Source organism: Rhinatrema bivittatum, chromosome 2, assembly GCF_901001135.1.
Source record: "Rhinatrema bivittatum chromosome 2, aRhiBiv1.1, whole genome shotgun sequence".
In the NCBI taxonomy this organism is placed as follows: Eukaryota; Metazoa; Chordata; class Amphibia; order Gymnophiona; family Rhinatrematidae; genus Rhinatrema; species Rhinatrema bivittatum.
Genome location: NC_042616.1, coordinates 572,594,891 through 572,616,474, shown reverse-complemented (window position 1 = coordinate 572,616,474; position 21,584 = coordinate 572,594,891). Strand labels below are relative to the sequence as shown.

Here is a 21,584-nt window from a genome sequence, read left to right as displayed (position 1 = left end):
GCTCCACCTGCTTAGCCTCCTCTTCAGACATGATCTTGTCCACCTGCAACTGCTGCATCCAGCGGAGACCTGCCCTTAGCATAAAACTACTGCACACCTCAGCACCTATTCCTAGGGCAGAGATCTAAAAAATCTTCTGGAGGTGGACTTCCAGCTTCCTGTCCCAGAGATCCTTTAGCGCTGCCACACCAGCCACAGGAATGGTCGTTTTCTTAGTAACAGCCAAAACTGAGGCATCCACCTTCGGCACCTTCAGAAGCACCAGGGTTTCTTCAGGCAAGGGATATAATTTGTCCATCACCCTGCCAACCTTCAACCCAGTCTCAGCAGTATCCCATTCCCTGAATACCAACTTCTTGACCGACTTATGGAAAGGAAAGGCTTTCGCTGGATCCCGTAGGCCATCCATGACCGGGTCTACATCTTCATGATCTGACTCCTCTTGTGGAACCTTTATCCCCAAATTCTTCCAGAACATGGGGTATCAAGGGACTCAACTCCTCTTTATGGAATAACCGAACCACCTTCAGATCATCACCCTCTGTTTCACTCAGCATCTCCTCCAGGATCCTGGTCCACCATTGCTGGATCTGCATCCGGCGGGTCCTGTGCCTTCTCATCCACAGAAACCTCCAAGATATCCTGTTCAGTGCATGACAGTGTGGGCGTCCCTGGGACTCGCCAGACCCTCATGGTCCCCGCAGCCCGAGGAGGCGTAGCCTTCTTCACTAGCTGTGGATGCCCCGATGGCCCTTGATCAGCTCTACCCCACCCCGCGGCTTTTTTTGGCCATGTATGCCCTGTGTAACAGCAGGACAAAATCAGTAGAAAAATGGGAGGAGTCATCCGAAGCTTCCCCCAGGTGGTCCTCCTCATCTTCAGCCTGGACCTCCTTAGCCCACTGGCCTCCCCCAGAGGTCCCATCAGCTGGGGAAAGAGGAGGAGGGAAATCCTCCTTCCCATCTGCGGCGCGTGAAGCAACCATAAATGAGGACAAAATGACCGCTGTTCCCGCGCTTACCAGGAAGGGGTTCCTCCACCACCTGCAGCGCATAAGAGAGTCTACCATGCTCGCACTGCCCGCCTGCTGCTACGAGCCCTCTCCCCCGGACACCAGGAGTATCAGCCTTCGCAGCAGAGACACACACGCATGCGTCCCCACAGATCACGCAGCTCAAGCCACGCAGCATCGCACCGAAGTACCAGTCACGTGACTACAAACAGCTGCACTCACAGAGTCGCTGGAGGATCGGGAGAAACAGAGAGCCGCTCAAATCTCTCAGAAGAGAAGAATTCACTGTCAGCCTTTATAGTCTCTTTGTTTCTCTTTATATAAATATATTTTGTTAAAACTTTAACAAGGCTGACAATCCCCAGACAAGCAAGAAAAAACTACTTTTCAGCTCAAACGAAGACTGGCCACAGGCTCTGTCCATCCTCCGGAGGGCGAGGGAATTGGGACCCCCATCTGTACAACCCTGGCGGCAATCAAGGACTAAGCATAAAAAGGGTCCTCCAACCCCCTCTGTAAGGGAAACTGCAGAATCAGCTGCAGCACTGACATTCGGCCCAGAGACCTGACCATCCATCCTTGAGTCTGGAATGCATAGTTTAGACTGGGACTGTTGGCATAGATCTGATTCTAGGATAGTGAGTAATCCTGTCCCACATAAACACAGATTAATTTGGCACACACACTTGTTTACATTAGGCTATAAAAGACAAACAGCTATGGCTGAAAAACGAGAGAGAAACCTGCTCTTCCTTTGCAGAAATGCAAAGTGATGTTTTTCCTTTGTAGACGCAGGTTTCTTGATCTCCCATTTCTGTTATAGTTTAATTCTGTCCTATCTTCCGACATCCATGTTTTTACTCTCCCTGTTTTAATGTAACTTCTCATTTCTACTTATACGTTAAATGGTTTCCCCATGTTTTAATGTAAACCGGCACGATAAGACCTGGTCTTGAGTGTCGGTATAGTAAAAGAAGTTAAATAAATAAATAAATAAAATAAATAAATAGACGTACAAAGTGACAGGACCTCTTTCGCCTGTGATATGCTCTCTCCTTGCCAGGCTGATGATTAAAAGGGTGTTGTGAGTATTGGCAGAAATACAGTGCACGGATAGAGATGTATATGCTTAGCAATATTTTTAATGCTTAGAACTGTATATCTTAATGCTTAGAATTGTTAAGATTGTATATCACTAAACATATTATTTTACTTTTACCTTATTCTCGCTTACCTCATTCCTTACACCCTCCTTGTCTGCCTCAAAAACCAGGGGGGGTGGCCCACCAGGACTTGGCAACCCCCTGGGAGGCAATCTACAAAAATCCAAGTTCTTTTATTTTTTTTTAAGGTAGTCTCAGACTGCAGGTTTTGCACTTCCACCATCTGCTGAAGACAGAGAAATACTGAGGGACTGTAGGTGGCACCACCAGTTATGTGGCAGTGAAACTTTCTCTATCTCCATCTGCTGGAAGGGAGACAAAACGCAGGAGCCTGGATTGATCTGGGTAGTACAGGGAGCACGGAATACAGCAGTGTACAAACACATAAAATAGTCTCTGGTGTAAGAGACAGAGGGAGCGCTGGAACAATTTTTGTTGGCCAGTCTGGGAAGGGAAGGGAGAGGGAGGGGGAGGGGGGGGGGTCGTTTCAGGATACCAGATTTATTTATTTTTTTAACTCTGTGACAGAAACCTCAAGCCCAGGAACGTCTCCCACATCTCCAGCACCCACTACCAGAAGTCACTTGGAGCTTCCAGGACAGGTGTGCTGCTACCCGCCGGCCCGCACTCTCTCCTCAGCACCACAGGCCCGAAGGCGAAGCAATGTCTCTTCCCACTCCCGTGCCCTCAAGAGCAATGGTGTGTTCCAGACTCATTCACTCACCCTCAAGCAGTCGTGCACGGAGGGCAGGTCCATCACGCCTGAGGCAGGAGGGGGAAAAAGGATCGGCGTAACCTATGCCCTGGATATAGGGAGAATAATCAAAGAACGGCCACTACTCGCTTCCAGTCTTGTAATCACCATCACCAGCCCCGCCCCCCCCTTCCCAGCCAAAGCACCGGCTGTTGTGAGAAGGGCGGAGCGGGACGGGTTGGGCACGCGCACTTCCGCAGCACGGCGTCAGGTTGACGTGCGGCGCGTGCCCGCCCGCCCGCTAGCGCGGCGTCAGGTTGACGTGCGGCGCGTGCCCGCCCGCCCGCTAGCGCAGGTTTCGCGCGGGAAGTGCAGCGGTAGCTGCTGACGCGCTACCAAACAATCGCTAACGTCTCCCAGCAATGGCCCGGACACGCCTAACCTAGCATCCGGTGCAGGGACTTCCAGGCCCCTCTCGCCTCCGTGCCATTTCTTCTTCTTGTTCCCTCCCCCTTGGCTTGCTCCCAGTCCTGCCGAGCCTCTTTCCCGCCCCCCCCCCCTCATCTCATCTCCGGTGCTGGCTGTGTGTGTGTGTGTTGGTGAGGTTACCTATGTTAAGAGGCAGCGACGTGGTGCAGCGTTGTGAGGGGTAACTCCCTCTAGCCCAGAGGGGAGCGATGGAGGACCCTTGGCAGCAGTGCATGGACGCCGCCGTGCAGCTGGTGCTCCGGGCTGGCCAGGTCAGTCACTGCTTGTATTTAAAAAAAAGACAGGCGTCGAGAAGCACCTTTATAGACCAACTAGTTTATGGAAGCACGAGCTTTCGTGGACAGAGTCCATCCACTTCATCAGATGCACGTATTTAGCTGCTTTTTTTTTCCCCTCACCCCCGCATTATATAGTGCTGTTTTCTTAGGGCACAGACAAGTTCCAGTATACAGCGGGCGGCAGAGGCAGTTTTGCATGGATTGTCGTCTAGCGCTATGCAGATAATGCTGGTAAGAACTGCTTGTGATCCCTGCGTGGGCTGCACAGCTCCCGGCCCAGCCGTCCCTCCGGCCATGCTTCTGGCGGAGCCGCCCTGAGCGGTGAAAATGCGCTCGTGTCGCCTGCGGCAAAGCAGGCAAAAATTCTAGATTCTGTCCACTTAAACCGCTGGCGCTTCCTCTTCAAAAATTAAACTATAAACCCGTCGTCCTCAGCTGGTGGGACGTTCGGCTTCTTTGCTCTTCTGACCTGCCAGTGCGGGAATTAAAAAAAAAAAAAAAAAGTCTGTATGAAGTATTTTAATACGCAGAGAGAGCGATGATTCAGGACGGTTACGTGAATTCTTGCCCACCACCTCCTAGCGCTCCCGAGATAATTCTGTGCAAATAGGTTGTGTCCGGGTCGTGGTTAACGGGACCTGAATTCGACTGTTATTGTTTCATCGCTGAAGTGGCAGGAGTATGAATGCGTTGTTGGCCTGTTGGCTGCTTCGATGTCTGTGGTGGTGTTCAGTAAGCAGCTGTTTTCAGCAGTCTATACATTCTGGCTACTTAGAGGGATTAAAAAAAATTGGTTGGGAGGGGGAATATTTATACTGTGTTCCCAAACTAACCTGCGGAAGAACGAATTGACCTGTTGGACTGCAAGTTCTTTGACAGATGGCTAATTATAGGGGTGACTTTCAAAAGGATTTACTGCATAAATCAACTTTTGTAAATTGGGGAGTTGTGCAGGACTAAGAATATTCCAAAACATGCTTTCACACGTGCTTTTCCCAGCACCCGCAGTGGGTGTTTGGTAGAATTGGGGCAGGGAAACTGGTTACATGCATACTTTTTGATTTGGAGTACATGCATAAACGTGGATAAAGGTAAATCAGTTGATATAGCATATCTGGATTTCCAGAACGCATTTGACAAAGTCCCTTATGAGCAATGACTTAGGAATTAAAGTCATGGGATAGGGGACAGTATCCTGTTGTAGATAGGCAACTGTTTAAAAGATAGGAAATGAGAAAAAAGGCATCCAGAATGTGTGTTAAGGGGAATAAGAGGTGGGAAGGTCACATTACAAATTATTGACTGCAAGGAGGGCTGAGTGGTGGGGCAGGGGGTGTCCCTCTTGGAGCTCCTGGACATGACGACAAAACCCCCAGCACTTGCTGCAGGCATTTCAGTATACACAATCATTTTTACACCCGTGGAGCCCCTTCAATCAAACCTAATAAAATCAGCAAGACCTTCAACCCTTGAGGTACAAGATGTTTTCCTAGTTAGTACACTACCTCACCTTTGTCACAAATGCAGAACGCAGGCAGACTTTCACCAAATATTTATTTATTTATTTATTTATTTATTTAAAATAATTTATATACCGGAGGTTCCTGTATAATATACATATCACCCCGGTTCACAAAGAACAGTAACTATCGCTACAAATAGCGGTTTACATAGAACAGAATAAAAGAAGTTTTACATTGAACAAAAACTAAGTAACAAGTTTTTACATTGAAGTCAGCATGTGTAAATTTCTGATTAACAAAGGAAGAAAAAAAATAGATCTGAATAACTCGTTGTGGGCTTGAAAAGACTTTTCTTCGTGTTCTTGGCTCTAGGGGAAAGCTTGTTTGAAAAGCCAAGTCTTAAGTTTCCCTTTAAATGTAGAGTGGCATGGTTCCAAACGAAGGTCTGGAGGGAGCGAGTTCCAAAGTGAAGGGCCCGCTGTGGATAATGCACGTTTCCTCAGAACGGATTTCGCAGGTTGTGTGATTAGTCTGTTCTGATAGGCGCTTCTGGTTGGTTTCACAGATGTGTGTAATTGAATTTGGAATGTTAGGTTGAGAGGTGCGATGTTGTGTAAGGCCTTATGTATCATCATTAAAGACTTGAACTGGATCCTGTATTTAATTGGAAGCCAGTGGAGATGGTGGAGAATTGGGGTGATATGATCTCTCTTTTTGGCATTTGATAGAATTCTTGCAGAGGCGTTTAGGACCATCTGAAGTGGTTTGATGGTGCATGCTGGAAGGCCTAGGAGGAGAGAGTTACAGTAATCCAGCTTTGGGAGTATGATGGCTTGTAAAACCATGCGGAAGTCTCTGTATAGGAGGAGAGGTTTATGAATAAAAAGGCTTTAAAGTATAAATAGATGCAGACAAAACTAAACTGGAAACCTCTAAAAGCCAGACTCATATGCAGTGCAATAATGCAAAAACAGAAATATCACTATTCCTCATAAAACAGTCAAGAAATATAAATCAATCATAACAGCGAGTACACCGTACTAATAATCTAAGAATCTAAGAATCTTTCAAAATAGATGAAGAATAGAACACAGTGTTTCCCAAAAATCAATTAAATATTCCAAAACAAACTATAATTAAAACTAAGGATAAAAAAATGTTCTCTCTCCATACACACAAACTTTTGATTTCCAGTTACCCTGAGATTGGATTTGTGGAAGGGAAGTGGAAAGAAACATAGAAATGACGGCAGAAGAAGACCAAACGGTCCATCCAGTCTGCCCAGTAAGCTTTCACGCTTATTTTTTCACACTTATCTGCTTCTCTTGTCCCTTTTAAGTAACTGTTTGGTTCTGTTTCCCTTCCACCTCCGCCATTGATGTAAATAGCAGCACTGGAGCTGCATCTAAGTGAAGTATCTAGCTAATTGGTTTGGGGGTAGTAACTGCCATAATAAGCAAGCTACTCCCACGCTTGTTTACACAGCCTGTGCAATTCAGTCCTTGTTGGTTCTTTGAATATAAATCCTCTTTTCTTCATTCCCACTGCCATTGAAGCATGAGCTGCGCTGCATATGTATTCCAAGTGAAATATCAGGCTTGATTCTGGGTAGTAACCGCTGTAACAAGCAAGCTACTCCCCAGCTTTTTTGTGGATGCAAATCTTTTTTTTCCACACTTCCTCTTGCCGTTGAAGCATAGAGCAGTGTTGAAGTCGCATTAACCGTATGTTTATTGAATAAGGATATTAATCTCTAGGTAGTAGCCGTCGTTCCCGCAAACCCCATGCCTCTTCTCTTCATCCACAACCTCTAGACTTTATGGATCCACAGTATTTATCCCATGCCCCTTTGAAATCCTTCACCGTTTTGGTCTTCAACACTTCCACTGGAAGGGCGTTCCAGGCATCCACCACCCTCTCCGTGAAGAAATTCTTCCTGACATTGGTTCTGAGTCTTCCTCCCTGGAGTTTTAAATCGTGACCCCTGGTTCTGCTGATTTTTTTGCAGTGGAAAAGGTTTGTCGTTGTCTTTGGATCATTAAAACCTTTCAATTATCTCAAAGTCTGTATCATATCACCCCTGCTCCTCCTTTCCTCCAGGGTGTACATATTTAGATTTTTTAATCTCATAAGTCATTTGATGAAGGCCATCCATCTTTTTGGTTGCCCTTCTCTGGACTGCCTCCATCCTGTCTCTGTCCCTTTGGAGATACGGTCTCCAGAACTGAACACAGTACTCCAGGTGAGGCCTCACCAAGGACCTGTACAAGGGGATAATCACTTCCCTTTTCTTACTCTATATTCCTCTCTCTATGCAGCCCAGCATTCTTCTGGCTTTAGCTATCGCCTTGTCACATTGTTTCACCGACTTCAGATCATTAGACACTATCACCCCAAGGTCCCTCTCCTGCTCCGTGCACATCAGCCCTTCTCCCCCCATCGAATAAAGTTCTTTCGGATTTCCACACCCCAGGAAAAGTAAAAAGTCATGGGATAGGTGGCGATGTCCTTTCGTGGATTGCAAACTGGCTAAAAGACAGGAAACAGAGAGTAGGATTAAATGGACAATTTTCTCAGTGGAAGGGAGTGGACAGTGGAGTGCCTCAGGGATCTGTATTGGGACCCTTACTTTTCAATATATTTATAAATGATCTGGAAAGAAATACGACGAGTGAGATAATCAAATTTGCAGATGACACAAAATTGTTCAGAGTAGTTAAATCACAAGCAGATTGTGATAAATTGCAGGAAGTCCTTGTGAGACTGGAAAATTGGGCATCCAAATGGCAGATGAAATTTAATGTGGATAAGTGCAAGGTGATGCATATAGGGAAAAATAACCCATGCTATAATTACACAATGTTGGGTTCCATATTAGGTGCTACAACCCAAGAAAGAGATCTAGGTGTCATAGTGGATAACACATTGAAATCGTCGGTTCAGTGTGCTGCGGCAGTCAAAAAAGCAAACAGAATGTTGGGAATTATTAGAAAGGGAATGGTGAATAAAACGGAAAATGTCATAATGCCTCTGTATCGCTCCATGGTGAGACCGCACCTTGAATACTGTGTACAGTTCTGGTCGCCGCATCTCAAAAAAGATATAATTGCGATGGAGAAGGTACAGAGAAGGGCTACCAAAATGATAAGGGGAATGGAACAGCTTCCCTACGAGGAAAGACTAAAGAGGTTAGGACTTTTCAGCTTGGAGAAGAGACGACTGAGAGGGGATATGATAGAGGTGTTTAAAATCATGAGAGGTCTAGAACGGGTAGATGTGAATCGGTTATTTACTCTTTCGGATAGTAGAAAGACTAGGGGGCACTCCATGAAGTTAGCATGGGGCACATTTAGAACTAATCGGAGAAAGTTCTTTTTTACTCAACGCACAATTAAACTCTGGAATTTGTTACTAGGGGATGTGGTCAGTGCAGTTAGTATAGCTGTGTTTAAAAAAGGATTGGATAAGTTCTTGGAGGAGAAGTCCATTACCTGTTATTAAGTTCACTTAGAGAATAGCCACTGCCATTAGCAATGGTTACATGGAATAGACTTAGTTTTTGGGTACTTGCCAGGTTCTTATGACCTAGATTGGCCACTGTTGGAAACAGGATGCTGGGCTTGATGGCCCCTTGGTCTGACCCAGTATGGCATTTTCTTATGTTCTTATGTTCTTATGCATGACTCTGCACTTCTTGGCATTGAATCTCAGCTGCCATATCTTCGACCACTCTTCCAGTTTCCTTAAATCCTGTCTCATTCTCTCCACTCCTTCCGGCGTGTACGCTCTGTTGCAGATTTTAGTGTCATCTGCAAAAAGACAAACCTTACCTTCTATCCCGTCCGCAATGTCGCTCACAAAGATATTGAACCGGACCGGTCCCAACACTGATCCTTGTGGCACTCAGCTCAACACTGCTCTCTCTTCAGAGTAAGTTCCATTTACCATCACACATTGTCTTCTGTCCGTCAACCAGTTTGCAATCCAGGCCACCACCTCGGCACTCACTCCCTAAGCTTCTCATTTTATTCACCAGTCTCCTGTGCGGAACCGTATCAAAAGCTTTGCTGAAGTCCAAGTAGATGACATCGAGCGCCCTTCCTTGATCCAATTCCTTGGTTACCCAGTCAAAAAAAGTCAATCAGATTTGTCTGACAGGATCTTCCCCTGGTGAAGCCATGCTGCCTCTGGTCCAGCAATTCTTCCGACTGTAGATAGTTCACTATTCTTTCTTTCAACAGCGACTCCATTACTTTTCCCACCACCGAGGTGGTGGTGGTAGTACCAGCCTCTTCTCTGTTTCCACCCTTGTGAAGCGGGACCACCACCGTTCTTCTCCAATCACTCGGCACCACTCCCGTTTCTAGGGATCTATTGAACAGGTCACACAGCGGACCCGCTAGAACATCTCTGAGCTCCCTCAGTATCCTGGGATGAACCTCATCAGGCCCCATGGCTTTGTCCACTTTGTTTCCCCAGCTCTTCCCATACATTCTCTACTGTAAATGGAGTTACAACTACTCCATTCCCTTCCGGTTTCTTGTTAACTAGCGATGGTCCTTCTCCAGGGTCCTCTTTAGTGAACACAGAACTGAAGTATTCGTTTAATATTTCTGCCATTTCTTTGTGTCTCTCCACACATTGATCCTTTTTGCCTTTCAATTTCACTATACCACTTTGAACTTTTCTCCTTTCACTGATGTATCTGAAATGTTTTGTCACCTCTCTTTACCTCTTTGTCAATCCTTTCTTCCATGACTTTTTCTCGTCTTGATTACTTTATTTGTCTCCCTCAGTTCTACCAGATATTTTTCTTTGTGCTCCTCCCTTTGGGATCCTTTTATATTTCTTGAACACTGTTCTTTTAGCTTTTATTTTGTCAGCCACCTCCTTTGAGAACCAGATAGGTTTCATTTTTCTTTTGCTTTTCTTTACTTTTCTAACGTATAGATTAGTTGCCATGGTAATTGCTCCTTTTAGTTTGGTCCACTTTTGTTCCACATCTCTCTTGTTCACCTAGCGTACTAGTTCTTCCTCCAGGTACTTCCCCATTTCATCAAAGGCTGTGTTTTTGAACTTCAAAACTTGGGTCCGTGTGCTTTTTCGTATCCTTTTGCGATATTAAACCATACCGTTTGATCACTGGTGCAGAGGTGGGCGCCCACCTAGGCATCAGAGACATTATCTCAATTTGTGAGCACTAAATCGAGTATAGCTCCCTCTCTCATGGGTTCCATTACCATTTGTTTGAACAAAGCTTCTTGCAGAGCATCCACTATTTCTCTACTATTGTTAGATTCTGCAGATGGGATTCTCCAGTCTAAATCTAGCAAATTAAAGTCTCCATCGATCTCTTCTCCCTTCTTTCCCATCTTTTGGATTTCTTCAACCAGATCTCTGTCGAGCTCTTCTTTTTTGTTTGGAGGCCTGTAAACCACTCCAATAAAAATGGATGTCCCATCTTTTTTTTAGGTTGGCCCATAAAGCTGCTTCATTGCCCCTTCTTCCTTGCAGCTCAGATGCTTGGATATTATCTCTTGATATAAAGAGCCACTCCTCCCTCTTTCCTATCCTGTCTGTCCTTCCTTAACAAGTTATAGCCCGGTATTGCCATATCCCAATAGTAAGATTCCGTGAACCACGTCTCCATGACAGCAACAATGTCCAAGTCTGCCTCCACAATTAGGGCTTGCAGATCTGGGATTTTATTGCCCAAACTACGAGCATTTGTGCTCATAGCTTTCCAACACTTGTGAATCCTTCTGCCTTCTCATTCTCTCTTCCACATCCTCCCCTTCCCTCTCTTTCACCTTTGTTGTTGATCCCCTAATTCACCCCATTCCCTTCCCTCTGTCAGGCAGTCACCCTCCCACTCAATCTTCTCGCTTCCACTCACCCTCTTCTCTTGCATCTCATTAACCCCACTCTCCTTCCCACCCTCTCATGTGTTCTTCTTCCCTCTCCCTTTCTTCTCAGTCTCACCCCCCCCCCACTCCCTTTCCTCTGTTAGGCTCTTCTTTCTCCTCTCAGGCACCCCTCACCCCTTCCCAACCCACCCTTCCTGCTGGGATTCTGTTGTCGTCTTCCTGCCGGCTGGGTGCTGGAAGCCAGCTGGCAGGTCAGCTTAGAGTCCACCACGCTGTAGGGCCTCATCTTTCTGACAGTGTGTGAGCCCCGCCAGCATGTGATGCTGCAGGGCCTGCTCTTGCTGGTGAGGGGTGGGAACTTCGCCAGCAAGTCATGCCAGAGTACCAGTCCTCTTCCTGCAGGCGGGGGTGGGAACCCCGCCAGCGCATAATTTCATTCGCTGCAAGGGAGCCTGGTCCTCTTCCTGCGTTTTTCAGGGCCCATCACACAGGCCGCATATAATATAAATTTGAAGTTGATAGGCGAGCTGGAAGAAAGCTGATAATGGGCCATAGTTTGCCCACCCTAGGTCTAAATGGTAAATATTCCCAATGGAGAAAGATTAATAGTGCCCCAGGGATCTGTTCTGGAACCACTGCTTTTTAATATATTTATAAATGACCTGAAAATGGGATCGATTGAGGTGATCAGATTTATTGATGACACAAAATTATTCAAAGTTATTAAATCACAAGAGGATTGTGAGAAATTGCAAGAGACCTTGCAGAACTGGGAGACTGGGCATGCATATGGCCAATGAAATTTAATGTGGAGAAGTGCAAAGTGATGCATTTAGGAAAGAGTAACCCAAAAAAATAGCTATACCATGCAAGGAGTCACCGTTCGGGGAAAAGGATCTAGGCACCATCATTGATATGTTGAAATGTTCTGCTCAGTGTGCATAGCGGCCAAGAAAGCAAATAGAATACTAGGGATTATTAGGAAAGGAATGGAGAGTGAAACAGAGAATATCATAATGCCTCTGTATTGCTCCATGGTGCATCCTCATCTTTAGTATTGTATGCAGTTCTGGTCACCACATCTCAAACAAGATATAGCAGAATTAGAAAAGATATAGAGAAGGGCAACCAAAATGATAAAGGGGATGGAACAATTTCCCCTATAAGGAAAAGCTAAAGAGGTTGACTCTTCAGACTGGCGAAGAGATGGCTGAGGGGAGATATGATAGAGGTCTATAAAATGAGTGGAGTGAATGAGTAAATGTTTGTTTACTCTTTCAAAGAATACAAGGACTAGGGGACACAATGAAATTACTAGATGATACATTTAAAATGAGAGAATATTTTTTTTACTCTACGCATAATTTAAGTTTTGTAATTCATTGCCAGAGGATGTGGTGAAAGCTATTAGTGTAATTGCATTTGGAAAAGGTTTAGACAAGTTCCTGGAGCAAAAGTCCATAAACCATTAAGGTTGCGTTTCAGAAATCCGCAACTTATCGCTGGGACAAGCAGCATGGAATCTAATTACCCCTTGAGATCATGCCAGGTACTTATGACCTGGATTGGCCACTGTTGGAAACAGAAAACTAGGCTTGATGGTGTCTATAATTTCTGGACTCAAAGCCAGGGCAACAAGAACACTCAAACTCAGTACAATAGTACAAATTGAAATTTATTTGGCTTTACCAAGTGTTCCTGTGAGATGCGATATGCCCTCTATCTGTAATAACTAGCATCTCAATGAATATATGACATGCCCTGACTTGTATAATCAAAATACAGCACTACCGAAGTTTCCAGAATGAATGACGTGACTGCCCAAAGACTTCTTTACAAAGATACATTATGCTGTTGTCATGACAATCTATCATGTATAGGAAATGCTTGTGAGGACCTCCCTCAACTGAGAATTCTTCTAACCCTGTTCATCCTCCCACCATAAAAGTTCCTTTATCAACCTGGCTTTGATGCACTTTGTTCCTTTTGTTCTTCTTTGTTGTGTAAACAGATAGCAGTCTGGGTCTTGAATAGGAGCTAGGCCTGAATTCCGTCGGTTGGCACCAGGATTTAATTAAAGCTGTAACCTCAAAGGCATCTTCTTTTTACCTGGTTCCTGTGCGTTGAAATAGGCATCTGCAAGACAAAAGTCTGCATCCTGGTTTCCTGCAAAACAAGTTTCCCTGTATTGTGGTGCAGATATTGTCATTGATGCCTTCCTGGCCTGTAATTATAGAGCCTGCCAGTAGGTCGATCTCAGGGATATTCTGCAAGTCATGCTTAGAAAGGCACTCAGAGTTCATTCACCTCTGACAGGCCACAGTACAGCAGAGGCGTCTGGGTATTTTTCCTCTTAATATTGTGTATCTGATCAATCATAGTCTTCAATGGACCTTTGGTCTGACCCAGTATGGCAAATCTTATGTGCATGCAGAAAGTGAGGCCGCCTGGGGAGCAGGTATAAAATTTCTGGCATATATTTACATACATAACCTGAACAAACCAGCGCTTTTTAAAGCGGACATGTATGCATATAAGGTCACTTTGAACATTCTGGTTGAAGTGTATGGTGTACTCTTTGTACGCACAAACTTTAGCTTAACACTGACTGTTGAACATTACTCTCTCTAAGACTTGGGAGGGAATATGTACCTATGAACTGGTTGATCTACATAGGTCTCTTTTTTTTTTTTTTTTTTTAAACCAACAAACCGTCGGTAGTCATTGTTAGATTGCCATAACAGACATCAAGAAGACAATTACTCCATTAATACAAGATAGTAGTTCCTCTTATTTCACTCTGTGATTTTGGGCACTTATCCTTTGCCCATAATCTAATATGCTGTTCAAACTTTGCACTTTACAAATGTAAACTGCTGGCCACAATAATTATAAATACTCAAGTTTGGGAGTGTATACACTGTGGAAGAGAGTGGCTGCCGGCCTTCATTAATATAATTCAGGCTGCAAGGTCTTGTATACTAGAAACATAGGTTGATAACATGTACAAACAGGTTTATTTTTATCTGGGAGCTAGAACTAATTCTTCAGCAAGCCTAGCAGAAATATATTGCAATATCTTTCCTTTTGTTGCAAGAAATTGCAAGCTATTTAGAGGTGTTTTTGGTGGTGGAAATTTTCTACCTTGGAATGATTTGGAACTCTGGGCCAGTCCAGGACCAGTTCTTTCTCGCCAGCAGGAGTAATTCCTGGTTTTTTGTTTGCTATATCAGTGCTAAGAAGTGGTCACTAAGTCATGTGCAAGAAACCTCCCCATACACGGAATACATACATTTTGTAAAGGCTAAAAGGAATTGTCCTTGTTCTTTGAAGCTGCACAGTGCTAAAGAAAGGAGCAGGTTACTGTCCAAAAATTTGTAAATTTTCAATTAAAATATTTTCTCTGTGACTTTTGGGGCTTGCCTATGAATGTCACACACTCAATTGTGCCTTAACACATTCCCCTCTTTCCCTGCCCTATGTAATCAAAAGCTGCTTTGAAATGACATATTTGAATGAGTCCTACAAACCTGGTCAACATTTCAACTTAGTTGATTTTTTGAATTAGGTTGGAATGTTTTTTTTCAGTTTATTAAATGTTCTGTGTAATTTTCAAAGGTAACAGGAATAAAAGGGATTGGGGCTTTTTTTGGATGTGGCTTTTTTTTTTGCTTGTGATCCACACTGCTAAGGATATATCCAAGCTGCCAACCATAGAAACTTGACCACTTGTAGGATACAACTATATCTAAACCAGTTTTTGTCATCTTCCTCATTGGTTCTCTTCCATCTTAGGGGGTCATGCATGAAGGCGCATTATCGCATATGAAAAACGCTGTAGCGCACAGTGCAAATGCAAATCTTTGGGGTGGGCGGGATCAGGGAGGAGTATTTGGCAGGAATTAGTAAAATTAGGGGCTATATCGCACGGTTTTAATGCCGAAAATAACTACCGGTACTCCTTTTTCCATGGCATTAAGCTGTGTGATATGTGCGAAATGTCCATGATAGATTTTTGGAATTGCATTTTGGCCATTTTCTGGGCTTGGGGGGAGGAGGGAGAGTGGAGTAGAGAGAAAGCACCTGTGGGGAGAGCCACCTGATACCTCAAGGTGAGGTGTTAGTAGTGGTTTAGGCTTTAGGGGCCAATCTCACATGTAGAGTTAGACATACGAACAGCACAGTACACCTTGGTGAAGATATGTCATTTGGAGTGAGGAAACATAGAAACATAGAAATGACGGCAGAAGAAGACCAAATGGCCCATCCAGTTTGCCCAGTAAGCTACACACTTCATCCTTTTTTTCCTCTCCCACCTGTTACTATTGGCTTCCAGTTCCCTCCAGCCCTAATTCCCCTCCACCCCACCACCAATTTAGAGAGCAGCGCCGTATCTGCATACAAGTGAACGTCCAGCTCAATTAGGGGTAGCAACCGCTGTAACAAGCAGGCCACACCCTTACCCCATACTCTTACCCACCCCTGTTTTTATTTTTTTTGTTTGTTTTTTTGGGGTTTTTTTGTTTGTTTGTTTTTTTTTTGGAGATAGCAGCCCTCCATCCTTCCGCTCCGTGAAGGTGGAACACCAACTACTGGCCACTGGCATCCCGCTCCGTGAATGCCTCTGTGGCTACTGCCGCTCCGTGCAGTGTTTGAATGCCTCTGTGGCTACTGCCGCTCCGTGCAGTGTTTGAATGCCTCCTCTTTATTCACGCCCTCCAGACTTTATGGATCCACAGTGTTTATCCCATGCCCTTTTGAAGTCGTTCACAGTTTTAGACTTCACCACTTCCTCCGGAAAAAAGATGAAATTTGGTACCATGTTGTTTTTTCTTTCTCCCTCTCTACAATTTCGCATATTTAATCTGATATCCTCCCCTCCCCCCATGCCTTATCACTAAGCTTAGAAATAATCAAAACTACTGTTCAAATATCTGACCACCTAGGTCCCTGTGGCCTTGCTGGACAATATACAGCCATTACCGACCTGCTGGCATCCACCCAGTTGGTTTCTGAAGAGGAAAGGTAGTTGTAGCTTGCAGGTTCCAAGCTGGCAATCTATTGGCCTTCCCTGATACTATGTCTAGCTTTCTCTATCAGCCCTTTGTTTTCCCCTTATCACCTCTTCTCTCCCCGCCCCCAGCCTCTGCTTTGTGAAGGGCACATGGTTTGCAATACTGCAACCTCTCAACAGTGTTCTATCATTGTCCTGTCATTGTCCTCTGTATCTGGCACTAGTATAGGAATCACTTTTCTACAGCAGAAGAGTAGCGTGGATTACAGTGCTGTGTCTAGACAACCCACTCCGAAGGGTAGATGGAATGATGAGATGTATCTATGGGGAAAATATGCTGATCTTCTGTTTGCATTGCTGTTGGTTTGTATTTTTATTTTTAACTGGATGACTTTGGAAGAGATGAGTGTAATATAAAGCCCTTCTACAGATATGTTGCTTGTTACCAAACGTTTTTCCTTTCTGTGTAAAATTCCCTATACTCAGAATAGCACAATGAGGCAATATTTGTTTGCCATCAAAGATTAGGTTTTTTTTTGGGTTTTTTTTTTATCGTGGTTACAAAAGTGTCTTCAAAAATTGCAACACTAAGTAAATAAATACATGACAAACCAGAGTCTATAGGAAGTACATTTATTGTAGAGAAATGTTTAGGATTAAAAGCAGCCACAAAAAGGTGAGTTAGTAGACTGGATTTGATTATGGCCAGAGAGGAAGCATGACGCACGACTCGGGAAGGAAAGCGTGGAGTTACGAGCTGGCAATGGAGAAGGGCACAGATAAAAGTGACTTGCTTGATGAACAGAGTTCAAGGAAAGGTGTAGGAGAAGAAAATATAGGTAATAGTCACTGATACATGAGTTGAATCTGGAAACATTTCTACAACACTGTTCACATCAATATATAATAAGGCTCCAAGAATGTACTCCTCTGTCATTCTAATGAAAACATGGGCTCCCTTTCTCATTGTCACAAGTCAGTGATGTGGTATGCAGCAGAATTCACAGATTCATGGAAATCTGACAGGAACCATCACATAAATACTGAAGCCACCATCTCATTTCATGTAAACTAGCTTAGCTGGATTTGAACGATGGCCTACAGGTAAAAGGCTTTATAATACCATCACATCACCTAAGCTATCCAGTCCCTTCTTTGTAGCACAAACAGAGACTTCCAAATACAATCCAGCTAAAAGACAAAAAATGTCTGCAATATGTCCAGAGCAGACATCGAATCCCCACCCCTACCGAGCTTAACCAGTTGTATAGAAATGAGAAATTACTACTTACCTGATAACCTGTCTTCGAGGAAAAAAAAATTAATCTACGACCAGGTTAATCAAGTACTCAGTCAACAGGAAACACTAAGCTCAGACAAAGAAGGTAAACATCACTAACCTAGGGACTAAAACTGACACATACCAGTTATCCCCAGACACACAGCCACTCAAGAGGACCATAGAACCACAAACCGGCAGCCAAGGGCGGGAAGGTTGATTAACCTGTCTTCACTAGAGAAAAGGAAATTATCAGGTAAGTGGTAATTTCTCATTTCTCAGCATTCAGACAGGTTAATCCACAATCAATGGGATGTACCAGAGCTACTCCTGAAAAGGGCAGAAGGCTGCCCGCAGTCCAGTCCAACACCTCACACACAGAGGCTGTGTCGTTCCCGGGCCTGTACATCCAGGCGGTAATACCTGGAAAAGGTGTGTAAGGAGGAGCATGTCATCCGGATGGGCCGATAAAGGTCTGCCATTCACCTGTCCCTTGAAAAGGGTCAAGAGCTGCCACCTGCATCTTCAAGAATTTAAGGGCCAAGCCCTTAAGTGACCCATCCTATAAGAATTCCAAAATGAGTGGGATCTTAACTGAACAAGGAAGCAAGCCTTGTTCCTCACATACTCTTTTCATTAATCTCTTTACAAGATAATTTTTCTCTTTTTCATATATAACAAGAGAAGAGAAATTTTGCAAAAAGACCAATGATTAGAAAACATTACGGGTATTTAACTCACTTGTAGTGACATTCACTTTGTCACAAAAAATTATATATAAGTGGCTTTCATTACCCTAAATTGTATGAAGTCTTATAATTGGCAATTGATTATTTCCTTTGGTATATATGGCTTTTTTTGTAATTAATAGGTTATTCCAGGCATCTACCACCCTCTCAATAAGGTGAAATTTATAGTTACCCGTTAATTTCCTTTTCTTTAGTCCTAGCAGACTAGTCATAGGTAGGTTGTGCCCCCTGGCCAGCAGATGGCGGCAGAGACAAAAGTAAGAGGGAGTGAAGTCAGCTATAAAAAGCCTGGTGCTGCCTCAGCTCCTTAGTATGTAATGCCGAAGCTAGAAAACCAACCAGGAGCCATTGTTCTGATTTCCACAATTGCCATTATAACAAGAACCTACTACCATCACCAATGTCTCCTTGGATACTAACACTAGAATCCAAATACCAATTCCAAGTTCGCAATCAGGCCAACTATATTCCACATGATCTTGCTGTTTGCTCTTCTGAGTGTAAGGTTCCCTGGAACTGCAAAGAGAGAAGAAGAAAAAAAAGACATTACGCCACAGTTTCCTTAGCCAAACCACAAAGGTCAGGGACTGAGGATGTCCTCTGCTTCCCTTTCCCTGGGCTGCATTTCTCTGCTGGAAGAAAAGCCCTCTTCTTGCTAAATTTTATCCATGTCTACTTACATCTATAGAAATGTATGTGTATATATAGGTCCATTCACTCCCCCCTTTATTTTTACAATTGTTTTCTTGGGTGGGTCCTGGACAAGCCTGCTAGGACTAAGGGAAAGGAAATTAAGCGGTAAGTATAAATTTCACCTTCCTTTTAGTCCTGCAGACTAGTCCAAACAGGTGGGATGTACCAGTTCCTAACCCGGGTGGAATTTACTTAAGCCTACTTCCAGGATTCTTGTATTAGATACCATTTTGTTTTTTTCTTCCTTTAAAAGTATTAACCTCTAATATTCTGTCAGTATATAATGAGATGCCCTTGAGGCTACTCTACAGATTTCTCCTAGCATCACTGGTCTGCCCATTGCAGAGGACACTGCCTGGCTTTTGCTAAGTGTTCTTTTAGGATCCAAATCTTGGCTTTGCTTTTAGTATGCACACTGCTGTAAATTGCTTCCTTAATCCATTACGCACTTGCTACCTTTCAAGTCACTTCTTTCTTGCAGGCCTCTGTGAGTGCAGGCTTGGTCCACATGCTTACTGTGTTATGTTGTGAGGATCGCTGCTGAAACTAAAGTATGTAGTGAGGGGTCAGGAGTGATGGCGTTTTTCTTTTTCTTTCTTTAAGAGCAAATTACAGGGGCTCAGATGGAGGGCTACATCTATCAAGCAGTACTATAGACATGGTTAGTAGTAGCAGCATCAGTGGTATGGCTAGCGGCTTCCCTCTCAGATTCATGTCTTACTGTACCAATGTTAATCAGAAAGTTCAGGTCCTGCTAACAAGATCAGATTTCTGGTTTGTCATCAGTAACACCAACACTGCCCAGTGAGCCTGGGCTGTGCAGACCTGGAGTTACAAGTCAGGGAGAAGCTGAGGTCAGAGAGAGAGAAAGAAAGAGAAAACCCTGTTCTGAGAGGATCAGGGAACCAAAGATGGGATATTTCATGTATTATTTATTTCATTATTTGAAGTAATTGCTACTGAAATGAACTCAGTTCTGCCAACTCTCCTCCCCTTCCTCCCTCCATCAGTCTCAAATGGTCTCTCCCACCTGCTAATGAGGTCATAATGACAGCAGGAGGCTTATAAAAGGCAGAGCTGCCTGGGCTCAGTGGCATTTCACAGGAGGGCAGCAAGCAGTGAGCATCTCTGCTGGCTCTGGCTCTCAGGAGACTGAAGGACCTGAAGATTCTAGAATGGAACTCAAGCAACAGAACCAAGGTGAAGCGCGAGAGCTATGAGGTCATGATGACAGCAGGAGGCTTATAAAAGGCAGAGCTGCCTGGGCTCAGTGGCATTTCACAGGAGGGCAGCAAGCAGTGAGCATCTCTGTTGGCTCTGGCTCTCAGGAGACTGAAGGACCTGAAGATTCTGGAACTGAACTCAAGCAACAGAACCAAGGTGAAGTGCGAGAGCTATGAGGTAAGGGATGAGGAGTAGGTTTAGGCCACGGGGAGACCCGTGGCCTCATTCTTTTAAGGCCCCCCCTCCCCCCTTCCCTTGCTTTTTTATTATTTGGTCTCTGGTGCCCTCACTAGAGGGTGCCAGAGGACAGAATTCCCCTCTGTTTTATTTCTCCCCTTTTTTTTTTAAGGAGGCAGGGTGGCCTTTGGCTGCCCTGCCCCCTTCCCCAGTGTTAAAATAGGCTCCTCCCCCTCCTCCCTCCATCAGTCTCAAATGGAATCCCACCTGCTAATGAGGTCATGATGACAGCAGGAGGCTTATAAAAGGCAGAGCTGCCTGGGCTCAGTGGCATTTCACAGGAGGGCAGCAAGCAGTGAGCATCTCTGCTGGCTCTGGCTCTGGCTCTCAGGAGACTGAAGGACCTGAAGATTCTGGAACTGAACTCTAGCAACAGAACCAAGGTGAGATTATTGCAACATAGAACTCCTACCTGCATACCTCACCTTAACCTTTCTGCAATCTTCCATTTATTTTCCACCATGCTATCCTCCCCAATCCCCCTGCCCCGCTCAGAAGATGGATTAGGTCCCTCCTCACCCTTTTTTCTTCCCCCCACGCTCGCCGTCGAGGGGAACGACAGAGGCTCAAGACTGGAGAGCGGCATCAGGTGCGGCAGGAATGTGCATCCCCCTTCCCTGACTATGTGGAAGAGAAAGAGACCAAGATTAGGGGGCACCGGGTGCAGTAGTTCACACCTGTGCCTCCACAGGTAAGTTGACCGCAGGTGAGTGGGTATTGGGCCACAAAATGATCTGTTTTTTGTTTTGAGGCCCCCCCCTTCCCTTCCTTTTATTTACTGTTGGTTTCCGGTGCCCTCGCTAGAGGGTGCCGGAGACGAGAAGTTGCTGGCTCAGCCTCTCAGGTGACTGAAGGTCCTGAAGATTCTGGAACTGAACTCAAGCAACAGAACCAAGGTGAGATTATTACAACATAGAACTCCAACCTGCATACCTCACCTTACCTTTTCCCACCTTACCTTTTCTGCTATCTCCCCACCATACTATCCTCCCCAATCCCCCCTCCTCCAACCTTTCTCACATCTTCCTTCTACCCTCACACCTTCCTTCTTCCCTGTCCTTTTACTCTCACCCTTCTCCCCCACACCTTCATTCACTACTCCCCTTCCCCTCCCTCTTTCCTACAGCTTTCTTTCACTCCTATCCCTTTGCCCTTCCTTTTCCATTCCCCTACCCCTTTCCACTCCTTTTATTCCCTCCTCCTCTTCAATTCCTCCACCTTGCCCTTTTTCCCCTCTTCCCCATCTCCCTCTCCACTCATCTGCCCCTTCTCTGTCCCCTATCCATCTTCCCCTTTCTCTTCTCTTTCCAACTCTGCCCCCATTCTCCCCTCCCCTCCCTTCTCTTCTTACCTCTGCTCTCCCCTTCTCTCCTCTACTGCTCGCTCCCACCCCTCTCTGCTCCTTGTCTCTGCTACAATCTC

General features: G+C 44.9%; 2 protein-coding genes across 7 annotated transcripts in view; one reads left to right on the top strand and one right to left on the bottom strand.

Moving 5' to 3' along the window:
• LOC115085217 overlaps positions 1-3,605 on the bottom strand; it is a 68,320-nt gene extending 64,715 nt beyond the window's left edge. For 3 of the 5 annotated variants that reach the window (XM_029590978.1, XM_029590974.1, XM_029590975.1), the window contains exon 1: positions 2,900-3,074. In XM_029590978.1, the coding sequence (XP_029446838.1) occupies positions 2,900-2,932 (33 nt within the window). In that variant the 5' untranslated portion in view covers positions 2,933-3,074. Of the gene's footprint in view, positions 1-2,246; positions 2,446-2,899; positions 3,075-3,478 lie in introns of those variants that run through there. The other 2 variants (XM_029590977.1, XM_029590976.1) reach the window with 2 other exon arrangements.
• The window catches only part of IMPA2 (inositol monophosphatase 2), a 73,112-nt gene continuing 55,005 nt past the window's right edge, over positions 3,478-21,584 (top strand). Inside the window, exon 1 of one of the 2 annotated variants that reach the window (XM_029590971.1) lies at positions 3,478-3,609. In XM_029590971.1, coding sequence (XP_029446831.1) covers positions 3,547-3,609 — 63 coding nt within the window. In that variant the 5' untranslated portion in view covers positions 3,478-3,546. Of the gene's footprint in view, positions 3,610-3,724; positions 3,868-21,584 lie in introns of those variants that run through there. The other variant, XM_029590972.1, reaches the window with a different exon arrangement.